The 24,763-nt window shown below is 39.0% G+C and overlaps 1 protein-coding gene across 1 annotated transcript in view; it reads left to right on the top strand.

Annotated features, from left to right (window-relative positions):
• Nucleotides 1-24,763, top strand: part of DIP2A (DIP2 disco-interacting protein 2 homolog A (Drosophila)) — a 128,959-nt gene that overhangs the window by 34,153 nt on the left and 70,043 nt on the right. Inside the window, exons 3-6 of the mRNA XM_010566988.1 lie at nt 2,042-2,117; nt 3,609-3,726; nt 5,086-5,157; nt 22,670-22,789. Of these exons, the coding sequence (XP_010565290.1) occupies nt 2,042-2,117; nt 3,609-3,726; nt 5,086-5,157; nt 22,670-22,789 (386 nt within the window). The remainder of the gene's footprint in view (nt 1-2,041; nt 2,118-3,608; nt 3,727-5,085; nt 5,158-22,669; nt 22,790-24,763) is intronic.

Genomic DNA, 24,763 nt, shown 5'->3' with positions numbered 1-24,763 from the left:
AGCTTTGCCCTCTTAGCATGGGAGAGGAACAATCCATTGACAGTTCTGTTGTCATCAGCCTTTGTACTGGTGGGGTCTCTCTTCCTATGTGCTTCCATTATCAGCAATTTCCTTGAGACTGATTGGCATGTGATTTACTCTGGAGGACAGGTAACATGAGAAACTGAGCCATTTCTTCTCCTGGCTGCATGGTTCAGTGTCCCTCGGCACCAGCTTTTGATTCTCCAGCTGTTGCACCTAGTGTTACTGGCTTTCCTTATTGTTGTCTCTCATCGTAGTTCTTAGAAATGCCTTGATTATTTTTGCTTTCGCAGTGGACAAAAATCACAGATGTCAGTGTAATTTTTTGTTGTTTCTGACTTTGAAGTAAGTCAAGATCATGTAGCAATGCAGTGTTCCTTTTACAATACTTTTAGGACCATACAAAATAAAGTTTGGTGAGTTGTTTCACTTAAAAATACTTACCAAGCAAGTCTAAGAGGTAGAATTAGAAATTATGACTGCTGAATTGATTCTTCCATCTCCACCAACCCTTCAAATACAGTGACAACCTGTCCCCAGAAACACTGGAGATTTACTTTAAATTTTTCCACAGGTGACTTCTGAGTTATGTTTTAGACTGGCAACTTGTCTGCCTTTTCAAACCATTCAAGAACCACCTCTTCAGGCAGAAGCCAGTGTTCACATCCTTGACTTTCTCTTTATACTGAAGGAACTGGCAAAAGTTTCTGCAGTGATTCATTAATAGTTGATATACCTGAGACTGTGACTGTGCTCACCAGTGGCCAAACAGTGGAATCCTTAAAGGTTTCATGTTACAGATATATTAGATCTTATTTTTTTCATGAACTTTTAATGCACAGTTATCTCATTTAGAAATGTCTCTGTTCTTGACCTCTGCAAATTGGTGACCTGGAGCCATTCCCTATCTTCAGCAAGTACTAGGCTCTCACGGAGCCATCCTCAGCTGTATGCTACACAAGAGTCATCTTGCAGAGAGTGTTTACATGCTGGACTCTTGAGACCTGTTGCCAGCACGGTGTGGTGCGTGGTTCTTAGAGCTGTTCCCAGTGAAAATTTAAGTGCAAACTACTGTTTAAGGACTGGAGAAGTTGCTCACTTCATAGCAAGCTCACCTTTCCATGAGCTGTTCGGTGTCTGTCTGCATCTAGCTCATCTTCCCTTCCCCATCAGTAGCCTTCAAGACGACTCAGTGCAGGGATACAAATCTACAAAGGAGCTGGAACAGCACTGGATGGCCTCTGCCCTGTATGTTCATGCGCTGAAGAGGAGAGGCTGCTTCACTTGTGGGTGTTCTTGGGTGAGCAAGAAAATAATGTTCTGTTAGGCACACTGTATTTATTTATGAACCTCCTAGCTCACAAATGCCCAATTCCTAGTTAAAAAAAAGCTTTTTCTAAGCATTGTTATCCAATCCGAAGAGCTACCATAAAATACTTGAGATTACAAAGTCAGGATTTTGCAGTATGAGGATTTTGCAATGCAATGAGGCATGGCAGCTGTACCTAGGCAGTAAAGCATGTGCTTGTTTCCTATTCTTGTGTTTTCTGAAGAGCATTGAAGCACTTACTTAGTGTTCATCACCTACTTTTCAGAATTGAAAATAAGCTCATTGAAATTTTTGAACCCAGCAAGTGGATAGCCAATGAAAAATAATTAATGAAAACCCAATAAAATGCAGGTAATTTTTATTTAGTTAATTTGGCAATTAGATTCTGTTAGCTATAGTGCTAACATTGTGAAATAAAAACATGCCTGGGTAGATTTGGGGTAACTACATGACAGATTTTTTTGTGCACTAATTAAGAAAATAATTTTTATAGATCATTTTAAGAAACGCCAACGCTTTCATCTCTCTCTAGATTAATTTTCTTGGAGCTTCTGACATATTTTACGATATGTCAGATATTCCAGGAAGAGAACTAATGGCTCAACCCAGTGTCTAGCTTTATCCAGGCTTCCCAGCTGGTTTGCTGGGACTGAGGAACCTCATATTGCTTTTGTGTAATCTAATAACTAGGGAGAAAGTGAGGCTAAATGACAGCAGCTGTGGCCCCGACATACCAGATGTGGCTAAGCGGCTCTGTTTGGAAGAGGTGAGGGATCACAAAGAACCCCAAATGATGGGTTAATCCCACTGAGGCTCTGAGGGTGAGAGGGTGCGGAGCAATTGTCAGGAGGAATCCACCCCCAAGCTTTTGAGAAAGGAACAAAGAAAAGCTTTGCTGATCAGCAAAGTCTGACTTGCCAGTGGGGCTGGAAAAGTCGACAGAGATGCTTCTGACTTTAGACTTTTCTTAAGCCGATTCAAGAAAAATTCTTCAAGTTAGCATTCCAGCAAAATCAAAGAATTTCGAAATGCAACGAGATGCCAAAGTTTGAGATGCTCTGGTTTAAATGAGACTCTCTTTTCCACCCTGTCTTTTGATCTGCTGCTTCCATGGCATACCTCTTCAGTTGGGTGATACCTGGCAAGGTGGCTGATCTGCGCAGAGGTTTGATTTAAGGATTACTTGAATCATCTATGGAGCCGTGAAAATTACTGTCCTCACTGAAGTTCCGGTATGGCAAATTTGTGTTATGTACAGCATTTGTCACTTAAAGAACTTGCTAAGATTGCTTTAGTCTTCCAACTTACTTATGTTTTAAGATAAAGTGCTCTTTCTGCTAGTGCTTCTTGACTGTTTTTGTTGGGGGGGGTGTCGTTGGTTTTCTTCTGAAAACGATGTGTCTTTTTTGGTATCCTTTTTCTTTCTTTGTTGAAATGACTTACTTAAAGAGTGTAATTTGTCATTTTGATCAGCTATTCCCAGGCACACAAATCTGCTTGGGCATTTGTTGGCTTTATTTTGTTTTGATTTCATTCTTGTTTTGATATAATTATGTAACATACATATTACGTTATACATACATATTTTTTCTGCAAAAAAAATTTCTGCTCGAGAAAAATGGTTACCAAAGCATTTCTGTCTTGTGTCCAAACTTTATATGAAATATTTACACAGGTTTGAGTAAAAACTGACAAATTCTGTTTGCAGGTATTTCAAACTACCTGCAATGATTGAAGCACTCCAGGATTTGCTTTTTTTTTCTTGCCTATTTTGAACAGTGTCTTCAAGCTCTCCTTGCTTGTTTTGGCATACTCTCAGTAACTTTAAATGATGCATATTCACTTAATTGCGGGAGGGGGATGGTAGAATGAAGTGACTTTGTTTCTGTTAGCAGTATCCACTGATGGAAGAGGGAGGTGGATGTTTGAGGAAATGTGTTTAAAGCACATACTGCTATGGACAGTGCTGGACAAAAAACCAAAATCAACCCTTATGTATTAAGGCAAATACCCGAGAAACATTTTAAAATACAGAGTAAGAACTTTTCTGTGTAAAATCTGACTGTGAGGAAAAGGGGTTCTTGCATACCCAAGCCATGCCACTCATCTGGTTGAATTAAAAATGACTGTTACTAGTAACATATAATCTTATATATAGTTTTATATATATTCCCAAAGGGAATGAATCCCACGTAAATCATGCTCTGTCTTTCTCCGGATTGCTGTCATAACTCTTGATTCTGCTGGTTGTCTGCAGAAAACTGGTAAGGATAAAGACAAATACCCAGCAAAGTCCCAGGTCTGGGACATGTTGTCACCTCTTACTGCACACCTGACGACTGAGGTCAGAGAGGCCTTAGAAATAGCACGGGCTAGTATTCTTGGAGTTCTGTCAAATGCAAGACCTAAATCCATGCAAGCACCAAGCGTGCTAAGACTCACAAAACTTTTTTTTTAATTTTTTTACACTCCTCTTACGGTTTCCGGGTATTAAGTTTCAGGTTTGGCAGAAGGCAAATGGCCAGAGGAAGGCTGTTTTACTTAATCCATATATATGTAATTCATGCCTTTTTTTTTTCTTCTCCCTAGTTTGCTTTGATATGCTCTTTCACCAATATGTTGCTGGAAGAATGTGCTTGAAGCAAAGATCTAAATGTAAAATTTTACTTCTGTGCTCTAATTAAAGTCAAGATAATTATCTGCCTACATTTCTAAAATCCACCTTCTACTTGAGTATGTTTTCAAAAATATAATCAGATATTTTAAATCTCTTTAATCTTGGTTATATTTCATGCTGTTGTGATGCATTTGCCAGGTATGGAGGGATAAAAGCCCACTTTCTTAGTGAAACTGCATAGTATCTCACCATCTTTAAGCAAGTGTGAATTTTGGGAGATGGGAGTGGTTTTAAGTTACTCAGGAGCACTGTTTTCATGTCTATGCTGAGATCTAGAAAATGGACAAAGCTCATAAAATTTTGGTGGGGTCTGGGGTTTTTTATTCTTATATTAAGCTTACTGCTGGTTTTGCATGAAGCCACCTTGTTCTGGTGGTAGAATCATGGAAGTACAGATTCTGAAATGTCTCAAAAACTTATTTTGGGTTTCTATAGAAGTTTTCCTTTTATTCTAGTCTGCATGAAAACACATGTCACATTTTACTGGTGGAGTCTGCAGTATAGGTTTAAAACAGGATATCAGATGACAACTGTGAATAAAACTAGTGCTAGAAGGAGATTATCACCTCCTAGAATTTGAAAGCAGAGACTGATGTGCTGTACAGTGCAGGGTGGACAACATGTTCTAGAGTTTGAAAGGCAGTACAGAGGTGTTCTAGAGGATGGTCTTTGAAGCTCTGGTATATTGAGCATTTCTGTTGCCCCAGAAGGGTGTGGAGACAGGATTGTCAGCTTCATTGGCTTCTATGCTGCAAATCTTTTGTGCTGCATTCTGCATTATGGCAAACATCTCCAGAACCATGTTCAACACAGGTGCTGCAGACAAAAACACTATTCCTCTGTCATATACCTCCAAGACACTCATTTTCATATGTGCACAGATTAGCGCTGCATGGGTGGTATGTATATGGCCATGAATTTCTCTGACATGCCCAGGTCTTTGTTGCTAATGTGACTGATTCAAAGTTAGCGAATTTAATCATAAGTATTATGAAAATGAGAAGGCTTATTTAAAAACTGTTCAAAACAATATGAATTTATTTCTTCCTTTCTTTAGGAGACATCACTCAGAAAGGATATGAAAAGAAAAGAGCAAAGCTGTTAGCACGGTACATACCGCTAATTCAAGGTAAGAGACTGCATATAAATTACACCTTTTGTGCTAAATCTGTGAAAATGTGTAATGGAAAAGTGCTCGCTAGGTAGAATAGATGAATTAATAGCATTTGATTGACATGGCAACTAACCAGTAGTGGAAGATGGCTATTATAGAGAAGTGCCAACAAGAGAAAAGTCTTATGTGTTTTTTTTAACATTTTATGTGAAATGTTAAATGGTAACATTTTTGTCAGCAAACTTTAGTTTGAAAACTGCATTCAAGACTTTAAGATAACTCTAAAAATGAGTGAAGTTATTCCTGAAAGCGAGTTGGCCAGTTTCATTAAACAAAAACACTCACTAGTCGTCACTCTCATTCTTTAGTGTGCTTTTTTTGCACATGCCCTCTGCTGCCCCCCCTCTTTGAAATACTGACTTTTTATTATAAACTATTACTTCTTAAGCTGCTTATTATCAGACTTCATCTTCAATGGCCAAAACCTAAATGCCCAACTCTATTTATTTATTTTTATATTAGGGCACTTAAATCACTCAGGGTTACAGCTGTTGTGCTGCAATTGAGCTTTGGTCTTGTATAATAACCATAGGCCAGTTCTTCTATAGCTTGAGAGATTCCGGTTGAGATAAGGGAAAATGTGAAGATAACCGAGATGAGTGGAACTGATAATAAGACACTGTAGATAGGTCAGAGAAAAAGAATAACAGATATTATTTTACAATGTTAGTATTACTCTTTCAGATCAGAGAACAGAGGGATTAATGCTGTGATTTTGGTTCTGTTTTGATTCTGATCTTTACAGAAGTTACTGATTTGAAGGAGGAATGGGCATCTCTAGCCAGTTTTGTGCAAATTGTTCAGCTACATGATACTCTCTTTTGCTTTTTGAAATCTTGATGCAGTGACCCCTGTGGCTCTTCATAGCAGGATAGACAAAAGTTTTATTCTCATGAGTTCTGCTGACTGCCAAGTTGTGGTTTTAGAAAAAGTTTTACGGTGTGTATTTGGCATTGAACAGTTAGAATGTGATCTGGTGCCTCATTATGGGGTTTCTTAGCACAGGTTTGTTGTTGTGGGTTTTTTTGTTTGTTTTTTTAAGAAAACTGTAGCTTTTCCCTTAGCAAATTTATAATACTCTGTAGACACACAGGACCTAACTCATCTCTATAAAATGGCTCATTCCTTGAATAGAAGCAGTTTGGATTTTTTTGATAAATACTGCAGTCAGCAGCAAGCTCTAGCTTCACCTGCCACAGTTTCTCCTCACAAGAAATGTTCTGTCAATGAACTCTGTCTACTAGAAAGTCATGTCTTTGGATTTCTGTCTCTTGTTTTAATCTCTCATAACCATTGATTTACTCTGCCTTCTCTCTTTTCTATTGATAGTGGGGTTTGGCTTTTGTTTGGGTTTTTTTTTTCCTCTCAACCATTAAACTGAAAGGCTGTTTATTCAAGTGTAGCTTAGGAAAGTATAGCACTTTGTCTTCCATACTTTTTAAAGTAAGTTTTAAAGCTAGGATGCAGTGCAAAGCACCATTGTTCCCCTTTTCTGTGTGAATACTGCTGGCCCTGTGTCATATTCTATCTGTTGGGGTTTTAGAAGCAACACTGACTCCTGTGCAGGGTTTCCAGGGATGTTAAACTGATTAAATTCAGTTATCTGCCCTAGAAGCCTGCTGTGATATCTGTATAATTTCCAAGGGTGTTTTCTAATATCCTTTTAGGTAACCTGCTCATTCAGGAACTCACTCAGCTGAAGCGCTGTATGAAACTACAGAATTGACTTGTTAGACAGCTTTGGAAGGAAAAAAAAAAAAAGTCAGAAAAGTACATTAATGGCACTTTTTCAGAATTGGTTTCACTAAAGCTTCTCTTTCAAACTTGAGGTGTTCAGGAGAGTTTCATTCAGTAGAAGTGACTTCATATAATCTAGGTTAACATTTTAACATCCTGGACAATAATCGTAAGAAACCATGTCCTAAGGAGATGGCAATGCAATTCAGTGATCTCCTAGTTTGTCTGTTGTCTGGTGTTAGGCTCAACTAAGAATCCTAGGTACCTTTAGATTTCCAGCTGCTTTAGAATTTCTCCTTGTTCAGCTAGGTTTTCCCTAATTTTAAGGAGTGGTCAAATATTAGCAGATCCTATGGTTTGTCCTACTTGCTTGATACCACATTTTCTAAGTAATAGCAGATTACCTGATTTGTCTACCACTTCTGCCTAGCTTAGCAGTAAGATGACAGGAATCTAGCTTTAATAAGCTAAAAAGAGAGTGAGTGGGCTGTCTGCCTCTGAGCATAAAGAATGGTACTCTGGCAAAAAGACAAAGTTTGCTTAAAACCCTAAGCTAACTAATTATTTCAGTTTCCTGACACATGTTCCATTAACCCAGTTCTAGCTTGGAATTTTGTTAATTGGCACAGCTTCAGCATGGCTCAGATTAATGTGTGAAATCCCAGGGGCTTTGAGCCTGCAGTAATTTTTTATCATTAACAATTTGATCGCGGGATTTTTTGTAACGTCCTTTGTTCAGTGGCATTCCTGATAGGATTCGTTAGGTTTCCCATTATCCATCAAGTTTTTGCAGATTGATGGATGCCAGCATTTTAGATTTGAAGAGTTCTTAGTCTGTGATTTGACCATCCCCAGGACCAATAAATTGTGTGTTTCTAAAGCTGATTTGGTCATCATTTCTTTCCCAAGTATATGCGTTGTCATCTTTTCTTTCTTGGTCTACGAGGTAAAGACTGCTGACCAGTTAATTTTATCTCATGTTCATCAGTACTTACTTGAATTTCACAAAACCTGATGTCTTCCTCATAGTGCATCAATACCTAGCTCTACTTGTTTTGTTATGAAACTTTAGCTGATAGTGCAATTCTGCTGATCTGTAAGGTTTTTAAAAAAATGTAGGGTGGGCAGTGAAAGCACTGAGTAAGAAATAGAATTCCTGGTGAGAGGCAGGAAAGTAGAAAAAGGAGTAATGGGAAAATTGTTTGAAATGAAAGGTTTTGATTACTGTAAGTTTATGAAATTATTAGTGAACTCAAGATAGGACTGCATGTTGTTGTGGTACTTATAAAGAAGGAAAAAGTGGTAGCACAGGTTTGGAAGCAACTGTGGAAAGAAATTGCTTAAATTGAGGGGAGAAGGTGACTGTTCTGTGAATCTGCTGTAGGTTCTCCAACTTAGACTTGATTGTGGGCAGGGTTTTCTGTGATTTTGGAGTAAGTGATTCTTCTGTCTTGTTAGAAATTGGGAACAGATATCTGTAATCACAGTGTTCAGATTTACGTGGGTAGTTGTTCTTTTAATAAATATTTATGAATAAGCAAGTTGTATGATCTTTGTATCTTAAAGCATACTCATAAGATTTGAGTTCTGGAAGTTTAACTTTTCATGTTGTACCTCATCAGCTGCCACGTAAAGACTAATCATATGACAACTCCTGCTCTTTCAGTGCTATGTAAAATGGATTGGATTAAGTTTCTACTGCACTCTGTAGCTGAATCTTTGAGGAACCAAATAATTTTACAGAATTAAATAACCCCATAGAGGGCTTGGTGAATAGAAAAAGACAGAAGTGGCTGTAAAGCTTATTTTCAATTAACATAAAATTAAGTAGAACATGTTAGTATTCGGGAGTCACGTTCTTGTAGGCTCTGTTTTGCATTCTAAAATTCTCAACCTGCAGTTATAAAGAGTTAGCGGACATGTTAGATTTCACTTAGGAACCATAAAACTATATAGTTATGGGGAAATACTAATTAAAATTTGTTATCTTTCACGAATCCAACCAAATGCACTGTGCAAAAGTAAAAACAAGTGTTGAGTAATAGCAAGCCTTAACAGTAATCATTCAGTAATCAGTTTCTTCAGTTAACCTCTGCACCCAAATTTCAGATAAAACTCTGTGGAAATAATAAATTATGTCTGTAGGCAATCTGGCATGCTGTTAGGTAGAGCTGCTGAGTGATGGATAACATCAGACACATGGCAAAAATCCATTTTGAATGTGGATAGAGCTTGAGTGTAAAAAGATTCAGAAATAACATGATAAAATGAGCAGTGTTCCCAGTAAAATTTGGTAACTTGCATCCTGGAGTGTACTGTTCTGATAGGGATCAAACACTGTACTCCCTTCTCCCTTTTTTTCCTTGTAGCCAACATTCATTGTCATTTTTCTGTTCAATTTCAGGAAACTTTTGGTGGCTAAAGGAACTGTTTCTTTCTAGAATCACTTTATATTCGCAGATGTGGGGTACATCTCAGAATGAGAAACAATACCAGGGATGATGACAACTCCAAAAGCCTCATTATAAGCAATCTCAGAGCTATGCTTGGGAGAGCAGGTAACTTCTACCTGTGAAGTTACATTTGTCATTGGAGCATTAAAAAATTCATGTCACAAAGTGGAATGTCATGAGCTGATTGTTGAATGTGAAATAAATAAAATTTCTTCTCTGCACTCAAGTGGTATGTTGGTAACTGTAGATTTCTTTTTAGTGGTTGCCATGCCACTACCTGAATTTTGCTGATACTCCAGACACTTGAAACCATTTCAGAGCTATTTTAACCAAAGGGGAAGATGAAATACGAACCTCGGAAGTTCTGACAGCAACTAGTCAGTCACTTGAAGGTAGTCTGTGTTCCCTTTTGTTAAATAGAAATTACCCTGGAACCATCTTCTGTGGATGTGGTAACTTTCTGCTCACCTACCTGTTGTTTCTTTAAAAAAAACGAGTATTTTCTGTAGTTTTAAAAGCTTGGCCAGTGTAGCTGTTTTATTTTTATATATATATAAAAAACAGATACACTGTTTTATATATAAAATATTATATATATATATAATTTAGATATATAATAACGGCTATATAGCACTATATATATTTATTTTTTAATTACCTGTGTTTTACTTGTTTTCTTCCTATCTCTTGAATGTTTCAGGAGTCAGATTTTCCTGGTCTAAATATGCTTTCAGTTGAGAAAACTCAATGCTAGCATTTGACGCCAGCTGTTACTGTGTAGATTAGTTGTCAAATGCCAGTGGAATCAGACCAGTGCCTTGAGCATCTGTATTCCATTGAGGTACACCTTCTATACTGGTACTGGATTTGTAGATTGACCACTGTGCTCATTCATAAGCTCAGGACCTCTTAAACATTCTGGTGATCTTAAAGATTCAAGAACAGTTCCAAGCCAAAGCAGAAGAAATGAGATAAAATCAAACATGAAAAATACATGGGTTGATTTGCATCTAATCCTGAGATGACGGAAGAGGCCTCTATGGACTTGAAGGTAATTGCTTCAGCTTGAGGCTGTACTTCTACAGTCAGTAGTGGCTCTGCACTGAATCATCCAATAATATGGAGTTGTTCTGCATCAGCTACATGACTGTAATTAGCCACAGCACATAATAGTCTGTTCCTGTTAGCTTTCTTATGTCAAGTCTGATTTGGTAGATATTAGAAACAAATTTTGTACAAGAAGAAACAATCAGTGCCAATTAAAACTTACCATTTCACTCCTGCTGCCTCTTCAGATGTGAAATGTCTCTTCAGCCATCAGCTTTCACATAAAAGTTCCAAATGTCTATCTTCATCTTGGGCAAATAAATTTTTAAGATTGTTGCTTTTATAGCTTTATTGTGAAAGAAAATATGAGTGGTACATTAACTATAGTGCAAATGCCACTGCTGCTTATCTATTAGTGACAATATAACACATATAAAGAAAACAAAAATGTAGAGATTGTAAATACTAAGCCAGACATGCTTCTACTTTATAAACCTGAAAAAACACACATTTGTCATTGTCCTCTGAGAGCTGTTATTTACAGGACATGGTGTGTTTGTCAACTGTAAGTACTAGTCCAGGTTAATGGTAGTTTTGAGAAAGTTCACCCAAGTCAAATCCGGCTGTCGTGGTTTAACCTCAGCCGGCAACTAGGCACCACACAACTTCTTGCTCACTCCTTCCTCCCCCAGCTGTGGGATGAGGAGGAGAATCAGGAGGGGGGAGGGAAGTAAAACTCATGCATTGAGATAAGAGCAGTTTAATAACTGAAATAAAATAATAATAATTGTAATGAAAAGGAAGATAACAAAAGGAGAGAGATAAAACCCCAAAAAGACAAGCAGTGCCCAACACAATTGCTCACCACCCGCTGACCAATGCCCAATTAGTTCCTGAGCAGTGACCTGCCCCTCCCGGCCAACTCCCCCTGGTTATATACTGAGCATGACATCCTGTGGTATGGAATATCCCTTTGGCTAGTTCAGGTCAGCTGTCCTGGCCATGCTCCCTGCCAGCTTCTTGTGCACCTGCTTGCTGGCAGAGCATGGGAAACTGAAAAATGCTTAACTTAGTTGTTGCTAAGTAGCACTTATCCTAAGAATTCAGTGTGTTATCAACATTATTCTCTTACTAAATCCAAAATACAGCACTGTACCAGCTACTAGGAAGAAAATTACCTCTGTCCGAGCTGAAACCAGGACACTGTGGCATAAAGTATGATCTGCTAAACCCAAGGTGTTTAGGTCAAGCTCCTTATATTACTGTCAAAAAAAAAAAAAAGCTGTTACCACATGAAGCATCTCATCTCCTTTCTTGAGAACTAACATCGGCTTGCTGTCTTGGAATTTTCCTGTGGTGGATTAAATTTAGAGACTTTCGTGTCTCCAGTGTACTTTTTCATAGAGTCGTAGTGTAACTAATGAGATCAAAAATCCCTGAATGGTCTGTCATTAACAAAAACCCAAACCCCTGTATGGCAGGAAATCATAGGTTATTTTGTTGACTTAAAAGCAATGCTAAATGTTGCATTTTATAAATATCAAGTAGCCTGAGCACATAGCTTCTTTTTAATACAGCAAAACTTTGCTTCTGAGTATCACGAAATCCAATGGTCATTCAGTGGTATCAGTTAAGCCAACTTTTCATAGCTGGCTCATTCATTGGAGACAACTTAAAGCATACAGCAACATCTTTCACTTCTTTTACTAATGCTGTCGTATATTTAAGTTGGAGAATAATTAAGGTGAAATAGTCTTAAAGGAAACAAGCTGATCATATATTTTTTTTTATTAAAACACATGGTTCTTTGGATTTTTTTAAAGTAATGACAAGTGATTTCAGCTTGTTCATTCATAGATCTCTAAGGAGCTCTTTGAGGCCTAAAACAGAAATGCTATTCAGTCGTTGTCCTTTACTTGTTTGTATGTTCCCAAGAGCTGGTATTTTCTACTGGATTGACATCTTTATAAGTGAGGGCTTTATAAAGGCAGTTTGAAATTTTAAAGCACCATGAGTATCATTAGTGGTAGTATTGCTCATGAGCCATATAGTACAAGGAGATTTTGCCATCAGGGATTTTGTAAGCAGAGAAATGTTCTGCTAGCTGGTATGTCTGGTAAAAGTGAAGTACCTACAGATGCACAGGAATTGTATGATAAAAGAATCATATCTGAAATCAAGTGGTTTTTTTCTCCTTTCCTTGTCTTCTTCAGAATCATAGAACGGTTTGGGTTTGAAGGGACCTTGAAGACCATCTAGTTCCAACCCCCCTGCCATGGGCACGGACACCTTCCACTAGATGAGGTTGCTCAAAGCCCCATCCAACCTGGCTTTGAACACTTCCAGCGATGGGCCATCCACAGCCTCTTGGGGCAACCTGTTCCAGTGCTTCACCACCCTCACTGTGAAGAATTTTTTCCTTATATCTAATCTAAATCTATCCTCTTTCAGTTTAAAACTGTTACCCCTCATCCTATCACTGTACTCCCTGATAAGGAGTCCCTCCCCATCTTTCCTGTAGGCCCCCTTTAAGTGCTGGAAGGCCGCTATAAGGTCTCCCTGGAGCCTTCTCTTCTCCGGGCTGAACAACCTCAACTCTCTCATCCTGTCCTCGTAGGAATGGTGCTCCAGCCCCCTGATCATCTTTGTGGCCCTCCTCTGGACTTGCTCCAACAGGTCCACGTCCTTCTTATGTTGGGGGCCCCAGAGCTGGATGCAGTACTCCAGGTGGGGTCTCACCAGAGCGGAGTAGAGGGGGAGAATCCCCTCCCTTGACCTGCTAGCCACACTTCTTTTGATGCAGCCCAGGTTGCAATTGGCTTTCTGGGCTTTGTCCCAGCTATTACTGGTTCCAATTAAAGGCACTGTATTTCTGCATAAATTTTGATATGATTTGGTTTGCAGTTTCCTCTGCTCCAGTTTTATCACTTAGGGCTTTCCTTCGTTTGGGTCATTAAGCCCAAAAAATACTAAAAAGCATGTAAGGTGTTACTCCTTTTTCTCATGTTATTCTTTAAAACAAACTGAATTTGACTTTAAGGCACAGTCAAAAGGAAGGGGGATTTATGTGCAAGCAGATCAGGGGAAGAGCTTATTCTTCAATATAAACAGGGTTACGTAAGCTGGATGACTGCCCCAAATAATCATACTGCAAAACTCCTCAAAATATTTGCAGAAGGGTGTGGTAATGGCAAATATGAATTAGTTAGTTTAACAGCTGAGAGGTTTGACAAAGGGCTTGTCGTAAGCAAACCTCCAGTTAGGAGTACCAGCCAACTTTTCTAGCTCCTTTCGAGTTTTCCCCTCTGCTTAAACTTAGTAACTATATCCTGACCAGTGCCTTGTGTACCGTCTAAGCAAGGAAAGCAACCATAAAATTCCAGTTCCTTTCCATTTGATGTGTTGTGCTGAGCAGGAGATTGGTGTTGAGTATTAGCTGAGGGAATTCTGCTCTGAACATGTGCAGGTGCTACTTCATCTGTCCTATGTTAGTGTATTTCTGCTGAAATTCCCTCTGGAGAAGTTGAGATGCAAGATTGGAACGGGAAACTGTCCTAGATGGGTGTTTCTGGCTTTTGCCTGTAGTACAAGTCCCTCTTCTCCATCATTTCCTAGGTGGTGGTACTGTGGGAGCATTAGTTTTGGTAAAACAGCCTGGGGGAGACTGGGGGGGGGGGCGGGGCGAGCAGGGAAAGGTACAAGAGAGAAACGGGAGGCTCGCTGAAAGGGAAAAGACAACTGTATTGTAAAGGAAAATCATATTTTGTGTGAATGGAAGGGGAGGAGACATTCAAAAGCGATGTCTCTAAAACAAAAGTCAAGACTGTCATCTAATTTGTGAGATGAAGCTAGGTGGTAGTGTCTGCCACGAGTGTTAATTTTGCTTCCTTACACTTGTAGATGCTTTGTTGCTTACTGTGCTGTTGCTTATTCTTCCAAAAGCTTATCAGTTTCAGTTAACTGGAAACGTTTTTTTTGTTCCACAGTTTTCTCGGGCACGTGTTGTCTCCATCTCCTGGTGTAATTCCATATCTTTTACCAGGAATGATTATGCTACCATGAAGGTGCAGGTCTTAAGCTTCCTTTCTAAACAGCTCAGGTTGTAACTCCAAAACCTGTTTCCTACCTTACTGGTGTCTACACGAACTATTACTGCTGGTTCATCTCCAATATTTTGCAAGACTGTGTTGCAGATATGTTGTGAGAACTTTTCACCTTTACACCCAGGTGGCAAGTCATCACACAGCCCTCTCTGATACTGTCAACTCTAGACAGTTGGTTCATGGTGGAAACACCTAACACAGTAGTTCCCTTTTTCTTGCCCCTAGAGAGGTATCTATCAATACAAAAGTAAATCTGGCCATCTTATCGAGCAGACACATGGAATAATTTCTCTGCGTTAGGTTGCTGCTGTCTTGCATGGAAACGTTTCTCCTCCATTAGGGCTGCTAATACGGAAACAGGATTTCTCTGTGATACCCCTGAATTATCTTGCTCAACCTCTTTCTCTCTTCAGTGACCAAGTTAACTTGGGTGTGTCAATGAAACTTGTCTCCCTGAGGTTTCTGTTTATTTTGGTGAACTAGATCTGAAGTCTGAGGACCTTTGGCCAACTGTGCCATGCATGCTCCTAAGAATGTGTGCATCTACCTTCTTGCCTCATGATGGTTGTTTTCTTAGTATCCTGATTTCTTACTGATCTTTTTGCAGTGCTAATGGTTATTTTTCTGGTGCTGCTTTACAGAACAATCTGTGTAAATGATTTCACTAGATTTAGTTAGCCATAGAGAAGCACCTTGCTGAGTAACTTTATTTTTCCTTTGTTGTCAGAGTGATTCTGCTGTAATTAAAATTACTTTATTTTGTTCTTTTCTCCCCTTTTCTTCCTTAGCGCTTCTGCTCCAGCAAGATTAAAATGTTATCATTTTCAAATTTTCATTTTTAAGGAAAATGATGATGAAACCTCTCTAGTTTTGGTTGAGGCTGGCATGTCCCATACTTCTATTTTTCTTACATTTTGATTGTTTTATGTAAGTTACTTGAAAAACCTTACTGCTAATTCTGTAGGAGCTCAGTTAAAGCATCAAACAATTTAATAGTACTTAAGATAACTTAGCAGTGGACTGGGGTGCAGGATTTGTAGGTTTTGCTTCCCTTCGACATGTTTTGTAGGTGGTAGCCCTTCATGCTCCCTTATGAAGAGCTGCTGCTGCTGTTTCAGAGGTGTGTCTTTTTTGATAGACAATGCCTTGTATTTTTCTCAAACTAACATTGTAAGAGCTCTGTTCCTGTCAGGAACTCAAAATGTGGTTATATACATCATCCTTGGTAGCTTGCTTTCTTTTCTAATTAGTGTGCTTAAATAGACATTGCCTGTGCTGGCTCAGCTAATATGACCAAATTTACATAAGTGATGTGGCCAACATCACCTTGAAAGTTGATAGCCAAGCAAGGAGTGTTTTAACAGGGATCTTCCAAGGTCCAGGGACTGAATTGTCCCATTGCTCTCTGCTGCAGCTGGGTGGTACACAGCCAACCATCTTCCTCTGACTGCTGTGCTTCACCTGCTGTTCCCTGCTCCTAGTGTTGATTTTGCTGACTCTGCCACAGAGGCTTTTCATATCTGGCTTCTGCTTCTTTTACTGCCTGCTTTGATGAGACCTCTGCTGCATGGTGCTTAGGCAATTTATATTAATTTGGGCTGTGACTGACAGGCAGAATTCGCTAATGTTAGGAGAGCTGGGCTGCTTGTGAAGCATCTCCTGAACTGCTGCTTGGAATGGACTATTATTTTGAGAAATAAAAGTGCTAGCTAATGACATGTAGGTGTTCTGCTTACCAGTCTCGTCATAATGTCTAAATAAGCAGATCTCTTGCTGTTGGTATTTTCATTGAGACAGTTTAGTTTCCTGGCTACTGTTTGGATCCATTGAATTTTTAACAAGCATCTTCTATGCTTTTGTATTTTTTGCTGCTGTTGTATGCTTCCTTTAATGGAAAGTAATAATGCCCTTTAAATTGTTTCATTTTCTCCAAGTGGAAACTTAGGAGCTGAAGTTTACTTCCTTGAGTAGAAGAAAATCTTACAGAACAGTGGAAGATTGTCAAGCATAATGCATGTATATGATGCCTACTTTTTTTTTTTAAAACTCATAATTCTCTAATATTTTATTCTGGCTAATAAATTATATTAGGTAGACCCTTGTTCAGTTTCACTAACCTGGAAGGTGTGAACACTTAGATCAGTTCAGATCTTGAAGACAAAAATGCTTGCATCAGGTAATATGCTCTTGGGATGTGGTATGACAGCAAAGAATGATAAAATTGAGCTGTGACCTGAGTAAGGACTGGAAGCTTAATAAGTGAGGTGGGGCTTCTCAGACCAAAAAGTAAAGAGAGGTCCTCAGTCCTCAGATTTCAGTCTCTTGAGGGATAATTTCCATTTAGTCTCCTGCCTTAAGTTTTCTATTAAAAGATCCGGAACTCAGCGTTTCATGTAAAACTTTAGCATCTCGGGTCATCTTTGTGGGAAGAGTTTGCTTTTTTACTGTATCTAAAATTCTATTTAAAGAAACCTGGAATTAATATGACTGTTATTGTGGAGCTGTAGTTAAGCTAGGTACGCATTAGCACAGCTACGCAGCTTTGCTTGAGAAGACTCTGAGGAGTACGAGGTACCCTAGGGATGATGAAATCAAGGGGTTACATGCAAATACTTAATGTGAAGGTACTACACAATGGTGCATCTCTTCTGCCATGATGTATGAAGCAGTACTAATGGAGAAGGAGAGGCTATTTCCAACACACCTGGCCCTGCCCCTGCTCCTTGCATACGTTAATTAAATGGCTGAAAAACCTGCCAGGAAAGACCTTACCTATTCTTGTAGACTGCCTGTCTCTCACTGGGAAACTCCTGAAGCTCCCTCTCCTTTAGGACAGGCAACAGCAGAGGGACCTAAGAAATACTGCAGTCCTTGGCGAAAACCTCCCTTGTTTGGTAGGGGCCATAAGTGAGTGTAGGTGGTAAACAGACCACAATGGTGAAACATGACCAGGTCTGTAGGGCTTGAATCTATGGAGAGGGGGTGGAAAACAGAGGCAGGGTTGGAGATGGGCTGAAGAGTCTGGAGGTGGAGGGGCAGTCAGGGACGGAGCATGCTGCAGGCTGGATGGCTGGACGTGGTCTTCTGGCAGAGCAGGGTGCTGGGTGCGGAGGAGACAGCAGAGAGGGACTAGAGCAGGGCAGGACAGACCAAAAGGTTGGCCTAGAGCCAGACCAGGAGTTTCCCACACTTGTTTTATTTTCTGCTTTGTCATACCCCTTTTCCCTTCTTTCAGTGCTTTGAACCTGGTTGTCAGCTTTTGTTCCTTTCTTATTTCTAGATCCAGTTCAACAGCTGCAGAAAGGTTTAATAGTGTACGAAGAGCCTCAGGTTTACCTCTTTGGCCTCCCTCTTCCCCTCTCCTCTCTGCAAAGCTCTTTAATATGATACGTCATCTGCTGCAGACTGTGGATGTTTGGAGGCATGATACATAACTGGGTAGTCATGCAAGTGAAACTGAGATGAGGGAATTAATTGTTGCCATGCTATTTTAACTCCTTTGGTTTTACTTTTCAATTTACCATTAAAACTTGGAAGAGAATACTTGTGAAAGGTTCAGCTAGTAAACTGGTACAACTTATCTCACGTAAATTAACCTAGTTTAGAACTGAAATTACTTTGTCTGAATTTCTATTTTGGGAGATGAATTTCAAGATTAGTCTTTTTGCAAAGGTAATTAGATTTGAATGTCTAATAGCTGTTACAAATAAGGGTTTGCTGAGACATTGGTGAAAGTCTTTAAAAACCGTTGAGTTTGACGTTAAAGCATCACATCTTACACAGATGAGATGAAAGAGGCAATAGGGTAACTGCTCTGCACGTGGGTTGCTGAGGAGAGTCCTCTAGTAATAAAGTTTGTGCTTTTGCTAAGTATGTTTTTGAAATGTATCTCTGCTTATCTGATGCCAAATGTGTTTAGCTAGGCATCCTCCCCAGCGATGCTAGCAAAGAGTCTTCATGGTACTGTCAACTGTTCAGTGCTCTTACAGCAAAATAATTTTTGCTTCTGTAAATCAAAATTGCTGGAAACGTCAGTGTAAGTCTTGAATCTCCAGTATTAGTAGATGGAAAAATACAGTTATAATTCAAATATTAACTTTAATTTCATCCTGTAGAAGGGAATTGTTCAGTTAACTGGAACAAGCAGCCTCTTTAAGATGACTTTTCATTCTTGCTAGCTTTGGGTAAGTTAAAAATGGACAAAATACAGTGATAGTGGATCAAGTGTCTTTAGTGTATGCTTCTTAAAATGTTATTTTTGTAAAGATCTTCAGTGTGAAGGGGGGGGTTAACCTAATTATCCAGCTGCTTTTGCTGAAGGCTGAGGTAGTGATTTGCATAGCACCAGAATAAATTAACAAGTTCACCAAGCTTGTGGAACAGGATTTTTTCTAGCACATAATTGTGTAGCCTAAGAGTTAGATGCAATATCTTACTATTTTTACCAAAAAGTGATATTTTTCAGTCTCATCCATGGTGGTTTTGCACTAAGATGTGAAACCTTCTTCTTTGAGAAAGCAAAAAGGGAGACTTAACCTGAGGAAACACAGTTGTGGTTTCCAACAGTACCGCTGAATTTGTGCCTCATCCTAATTTAAAGGGAACTTCTGAGGTTCATTGATACATATTTCATCACAATACAGCTACCCTAATGCCGATTCACAAAAATCTGTTCCGTAAGTGTTGGAGGAGGAGAGGGTTCTGGTTTTGGAGTTGGTAAGCTTTCATGCACTCTTACGCTTATTTGGGGTCCCTACTCTTCCCCACTCCCCCTGCCCCCAATTCTGGTGTGGCCAAATAGCAATGCTCAAGTTGCATATGGCTCAGGAGCATCCCACATGCAGCTTGGCATCTGCTGATTGATTATACCGGTTAGCTCATTTTCCATCTTACTTTCCCCTAAATAAACCCTTGTGCCAGATGCAGCAGTGTCATTGATCACAAATTATACTGACCAGCTTTGCTGGGTACATGGGATCACGGAGTGGGAAAGGGACTTGGTTGTGTTCTTATGAATCCTGATTCCAAGGCTCTGTAGTTACTTGCTTACATACCAGCTGCACGAGTTCAAAAGTGGGATTTGTGGGCTACCCCTTGCCCAGGGAGAGAGACAGGTTTGGAAAGCTGGGTACTGAACTGTAGGACTGGAAAAAATAAGAGCAAGGAATTATGAGTAGGGCATTAATCTCTTATTCCACTTACAACTAATAACCCTCTTTTTGAGGAAAAAAAAATGGCACCAAAAAAAAAAAATCTCCTGCTCTTTTGTTGCCTTCTTTACCCAAGGTCCCTTTTGACAAGATCACACAAAATTGACCTGATGTTTGACACGTTGACCTTCCTAATGTAGATATGCTGTTGTCTGAAAATTTCATAAACAGGCAATCTGTTTTAGGGAGACTCCCAGCTTAGTTGCTTGTCCTATTCTCCTTTTTTACCACCTTAGTTATCGCATTACCCATTTGCATCTGCTCTTTTCTTGGCTCAGGCTTTGGGGAGATGACTTGCCTCAGTCTTTTTAACAAAATATGATGTCATCATTTACTGTTTACAGATCAACAAATCTCACTGGAATCTTGACTTGTGGTTATGTAAAACTTTTGTACACGTGAAATGTAAAATACAATTCTTAAGTGTTTTCATCGCTCTTCAAGTATCAGATATGTTGAATCAATTCAATTGATGGACTAAATTTGCTTTTCTTTTAGAAACAGAATTCTGCTAAAGTGTTTGAGGAATGTTACCTCTTCACATTGGGTAGTGTTGAAACATCATGTGCTTAGCTCCATGTTCAACTGCTCCCTGTTGAGGACACTTCAGTTTCTTTACTGGCCTGTCTCATTTCCCCTATCAGGAAATGCATTTGATGTTACTTAGCCTGTCGTCTACTTAAAAGGCTTTACTTTTGGATAGTAGGAAAACTCCATTAGGTGAGAATGTGTTTTTTCTTTCTGTATAGCAAATTGTAAAAGACAGGAGCACATCTCTCGAGGTGGATTAATTTCTAAAAACTTAGATCTGTGTGATTTATTAAATGTTCCTTCCTTTGCTATTACTTAGGCTCTTTTTTTTTTTTTTCCCCACTCACCCTCCCCAAACCCATGTCTGACTCAAGGTTGCCTTCTCAACATCCAGAGGTGTTAACTGTCAGCTGCAAATGGGGATGGGATAGAGATTATGGAGTGCATTCACCTAGTGGTGTTACCAGATACCCAAGAAAGCTGATATATGGCAACTGATCCAGTCAGGAATATGATAAAACTCTTTTCCTGAGGATATTATGTTTAAAGAGAGTATTTGAAAGTTCATTTTGATCAGTTGAAGTAGAACTGGTATATGTAATCCAATTACTATTTGAAAACTTAGACGTCAAATGTGAAGACCATGTCTTACTGAAAGTTCTTAATAAAAATCTCCTATAATTGCTAGATTTATTAATAATTAATTACCAATTTCTTTCTTGGTACACACTTGGGGAGAAGGAGAGGGAACAGAAGAAAACTCATGGGAGAAAGAGGAATTCTTTCTTTCTTGTTAAAGAGCTTTACTTGCAAAGGAACTGGCACAGATTCCTCTTGAGTGACATCTTCAGTTCAGTGAAAGCTGCTTTCTGTAAATACTTGCATTTTGACAATGTTTCTAGTTATAGCAAGACTTGAGGGCAGGTAGGAAGGCAGAAGCTCTTCAAGGGAAGGAAAGAGTAAAATTAAAGATACACTCAGCCCTGTATGGTACAAAGGCTAGAAACACAGTAAACTTGGTGCAGAAGATCTATGGCTAAGGAAAGTTTACTATTAAACATAACAGTAAGCCAAATAGGCACATAAAGTCATAAATTATGATAGGTTAGTACAAAAAACCCTTCCAACTGCATTGTAATTTTACATCTGTTGTACTTGGTGTGTAGTGGCTATTGCACGTCTGAAGGTGGTAATTCACTGGTCTTAAAACAGTACAAACTGAAGAGTCCTTCTTTGTTCCTTATGTTCCTCTGGCTTCTCATGGCTGTGTGTGACCTGTATCCTCAAGAGAGCACCTGCAGAGGTTTCAGGTCTTGGCTTCGTACTTTAAGAGTAGATATATAACAGATGAGAAAATAAAATTGCAAGTGTAAGTTCCTAGTTCAAATTTGTATAGTCCTTGCAGGTGTATCAAGAGCCAGCAAGGAGTCTCCTCATTTGGCGGGGTTGGGGAGTGATAGGAGATATTTAATAGTTACTGTCCACCCCTTTGATTTCTTATTTCCACTATGTGAGAATGTAAAGGTGAGATTCATCTTCCTGAATGTCAGCCAGCCTAAAGGTAGGTGCCTGCTGTAGGTTATCTGTCTAGAGCCCTATTCTAGACAGGTGCAGAGGGAACAACTAGAGAGTAGCTCAGTTCCTCTTAGTTTTGTTACCCTTTATGGGGATGGGAAAATCTGTAATCCTTTAGTAAGTATATAAAGTACCCAGCCAACCTAGATTAAACCAGTAGTTTTTAGGCAGCTGAAGCTGACAGAGTAATTCTGCCCTTAACGTCTGCAAAGTTTTTATTAGAGACTTGGCAGTTTTTTAAAAATGTGAATCTTCTGAATATTGCTCTATTAAATGACAATAGATTAAACAGATATGCACATTCCTAAATTTTACTCAAATTAGCTGTCTTGTGTTTAGACTCAAAAGAAATTTGACAGAATAGTTCAAGTTATATTTAAAAGATGGAGCAGTATCATCTTGTCTCTCCAGGATCTCCAAGACCAATGTGTAATTGTAACCATCTCTGCAGCATTTCTCTTGGTGTCTAGCAGTAAGCTAGGAGAGGATTGGTTCCTTCTCCTCCCTCCGCATGGATCTGTCATACAGAATGACAAATGATTGTAAACTCCTGCAAGGAGCAAAGGAGTTTTTCTGTTATTGAGAAGTGTTTCTTACCTTCTGTGTGAAATGCTTATCAGATCAAGCTAGGTTTTAGTTTAAATAATTTAAAATGCAGTTGGAATATGAGATTTTTTTAAAGATACAGACTTAGGGCTCCAGTGGAACTTGCTAATTAGTAAGTGTCAAGGGTGATTGAAGAACATAGACATGGGAAGCAGGTGTTTTATTTGCAAACCTGAATTTGTACTGAAATAAAACTGTATTTCAGGTGTGGATCCATCCTTGCAAGCAGAGAACAGAGTCCCAGGCTCTTCGCAAGCTACCGCTGCTGTATCTAAACAGCAGAAATCCCGTTCTACCAACTCAAGGGATGAGCGCTTCCGATCTGGTAAGGAAAAGAAATGTAGCTAAAACATCAGGTATCTTAAGAGGAAAAGTGTACCAGTAAAGCAGTACCTGCACCTAAAGAAAAAGTTGGAAGTGCTTTGGAAGAAGGGAAGAGCTAATGAGTATTTTTCAAGTAGCTTTTTGTATTTCTATACATGAGTGGTTTTGTTCAAATCCAGAATGGAGGAAATGCTAGGAGGAAAGGGAATTGTAGACATGCCTTCTGATGTGTTTCTTATTGTGAATTTTACACCATGCTTAAGAATTTTCTCTTGTTTGCTGATTGGTTTTCCAGTCTCTAGAACAGTTATTTAAACATTTAGAAGACTACAGTATGTGGGTTGTGGGGGTTTTTTTGCTTGGTTGGTTGGGCTGTTTTGTTAAAGAAAGGTTATAGGATTATCATATTTACTGTAGTTTACTTTCAAATATTTCCTGGTTTAGAGCAAGTGCACAAAAAAGGGAAATGTCACAATGGATATTCTACTTCATTTTAAATGGACACCACTGTGACAGACCTGTTTTGGAAACTTCTGTGAAAATATCAATATCCTCATCACATCCTGTTTCCATTGTTACTTCTCAGGTGGTTGAAGTACACTGTTTCCCTGTGAAATTCCTTGTCACAATAGTGAGAAAAGGCAGGTGTTGGGAAGCTTTTCTCTCCTAAATACCTTTGGACTTTTAACTGGAAATTTTTCTGTTTGTTTTGCAGGGTAATTATATGTCTTGGGTTTGGGGATGAGAAGTGCCAGTAATGATGTGCACTACACATCCTCAATATGTTGTTGGTATTGTGTCACCTTGCTTTGCAACTGCTTGGGCATAGTGGTTATTGCATCATATTTGCATTGCTGACATTTAAAACCTTGCTCCAGAAATGGAGCTGATATGCCTGTATGGGTTCCTTATGAATAACTGAAGGATGAATGAGACTTCTTGAATATTCTGAGGATATATATGGACTCCTGGGAAAGATGCATGTATTCAGCTACACAAAGAAGAAACTTCTGAATGTCAGGAAAGATTACCTAGTATCAAAATTAACTAAATTACATGTTTAAGAGTATGTAAAAACTGGTCATTTAAATTTATTTTTGCATTTCAAATGTATTGTCAATGTAATTCTACTGTTGAATATATACCACCCTCCCCACCCCCCCCGATTTAGTGGTTGAATTACAGCCATGATTTCCAAATTACTTTGTGACCAAGTAGATTCGAAATAAATTACAAGCAGAGTCATGAATCTGATAGAAATTCATTCATTTAAAGTAGCACGTGATGTTGTTAACCTAACAGAGAGAAAATCTGCAGGAGCACAACTACAACAGGGAATACTTGGGAACCATTAGCTGAGAGAGCTAGGAGGGTTTAGAGCAATATGCTGTATACACGGACAATTTTCCTGTCTCAGAGCCTCAGATGTCCTATTTAATTTGCACCAAAGATACTAAAAAAGGAAACAAACAAAACAAGAAGCAAGTAAAAAACTCTGCCATATTACTGGTATTGTTTGGGGGAAGTTTGGCATAGGGTTTATTAGTCTTACAGTGCAAGACATGTAGAATGGGGTGGATATTAACAAGTTCAGCTACCGTACTTGCTTATGAATAGATGTGGCTTTTAAATGTTAGTCTAACTATTAGTGCTAATTATCAGTGCTTCCTTTTTTCCTAGAGTTAATCTTTCTATGGCCTTGTTGATTCTAAAATTCTTTAAATTGACTTTCAGTGATTTGGAGGTACTGCTCTCTGTCTCATCAGTCTAGAGCTTAGCCAATATTTTTGCATCTCAGTATGAGAATTTCTGAATGACCCTAAGTGTTCAGGCAATCCTGCCAGTGGACAATTATTCAAGATGAAGCCTGATGTGTAGGGGGTTTAGGCTATTTCTTGTACTTACCACTGGCCAGTTCTAAAACCCTAGGTAGTACTTCATGTGGACTGCCATGTCCTTCTGTGGTTTCCCATCG

The sequence above is a fragment of the Haliaeetus leucocephalus genome, unplaced genomic scaffold (assembly GCF_000737465.1).
Source record: "Haliaeetus leucocephalus isolate CR32 unplaced genomic scaffold, Haliaeetus_leucocephalus-4.0 Scaffold223, whole genome shotgun sequence".
In the NCBI taxonomy this organism is placed as follows: domain Eukaryota; kingdom Metazoa; phylum Chordata; class Aves; order Accipitriformes; family Accipitridae; genus Haliaeetus; species Haliaeetus leucocephalus.
Note: the sequence above shows the minus strand (reverse complement) of the source record. Positions and strands in the feature narration are given on the sequence as shown.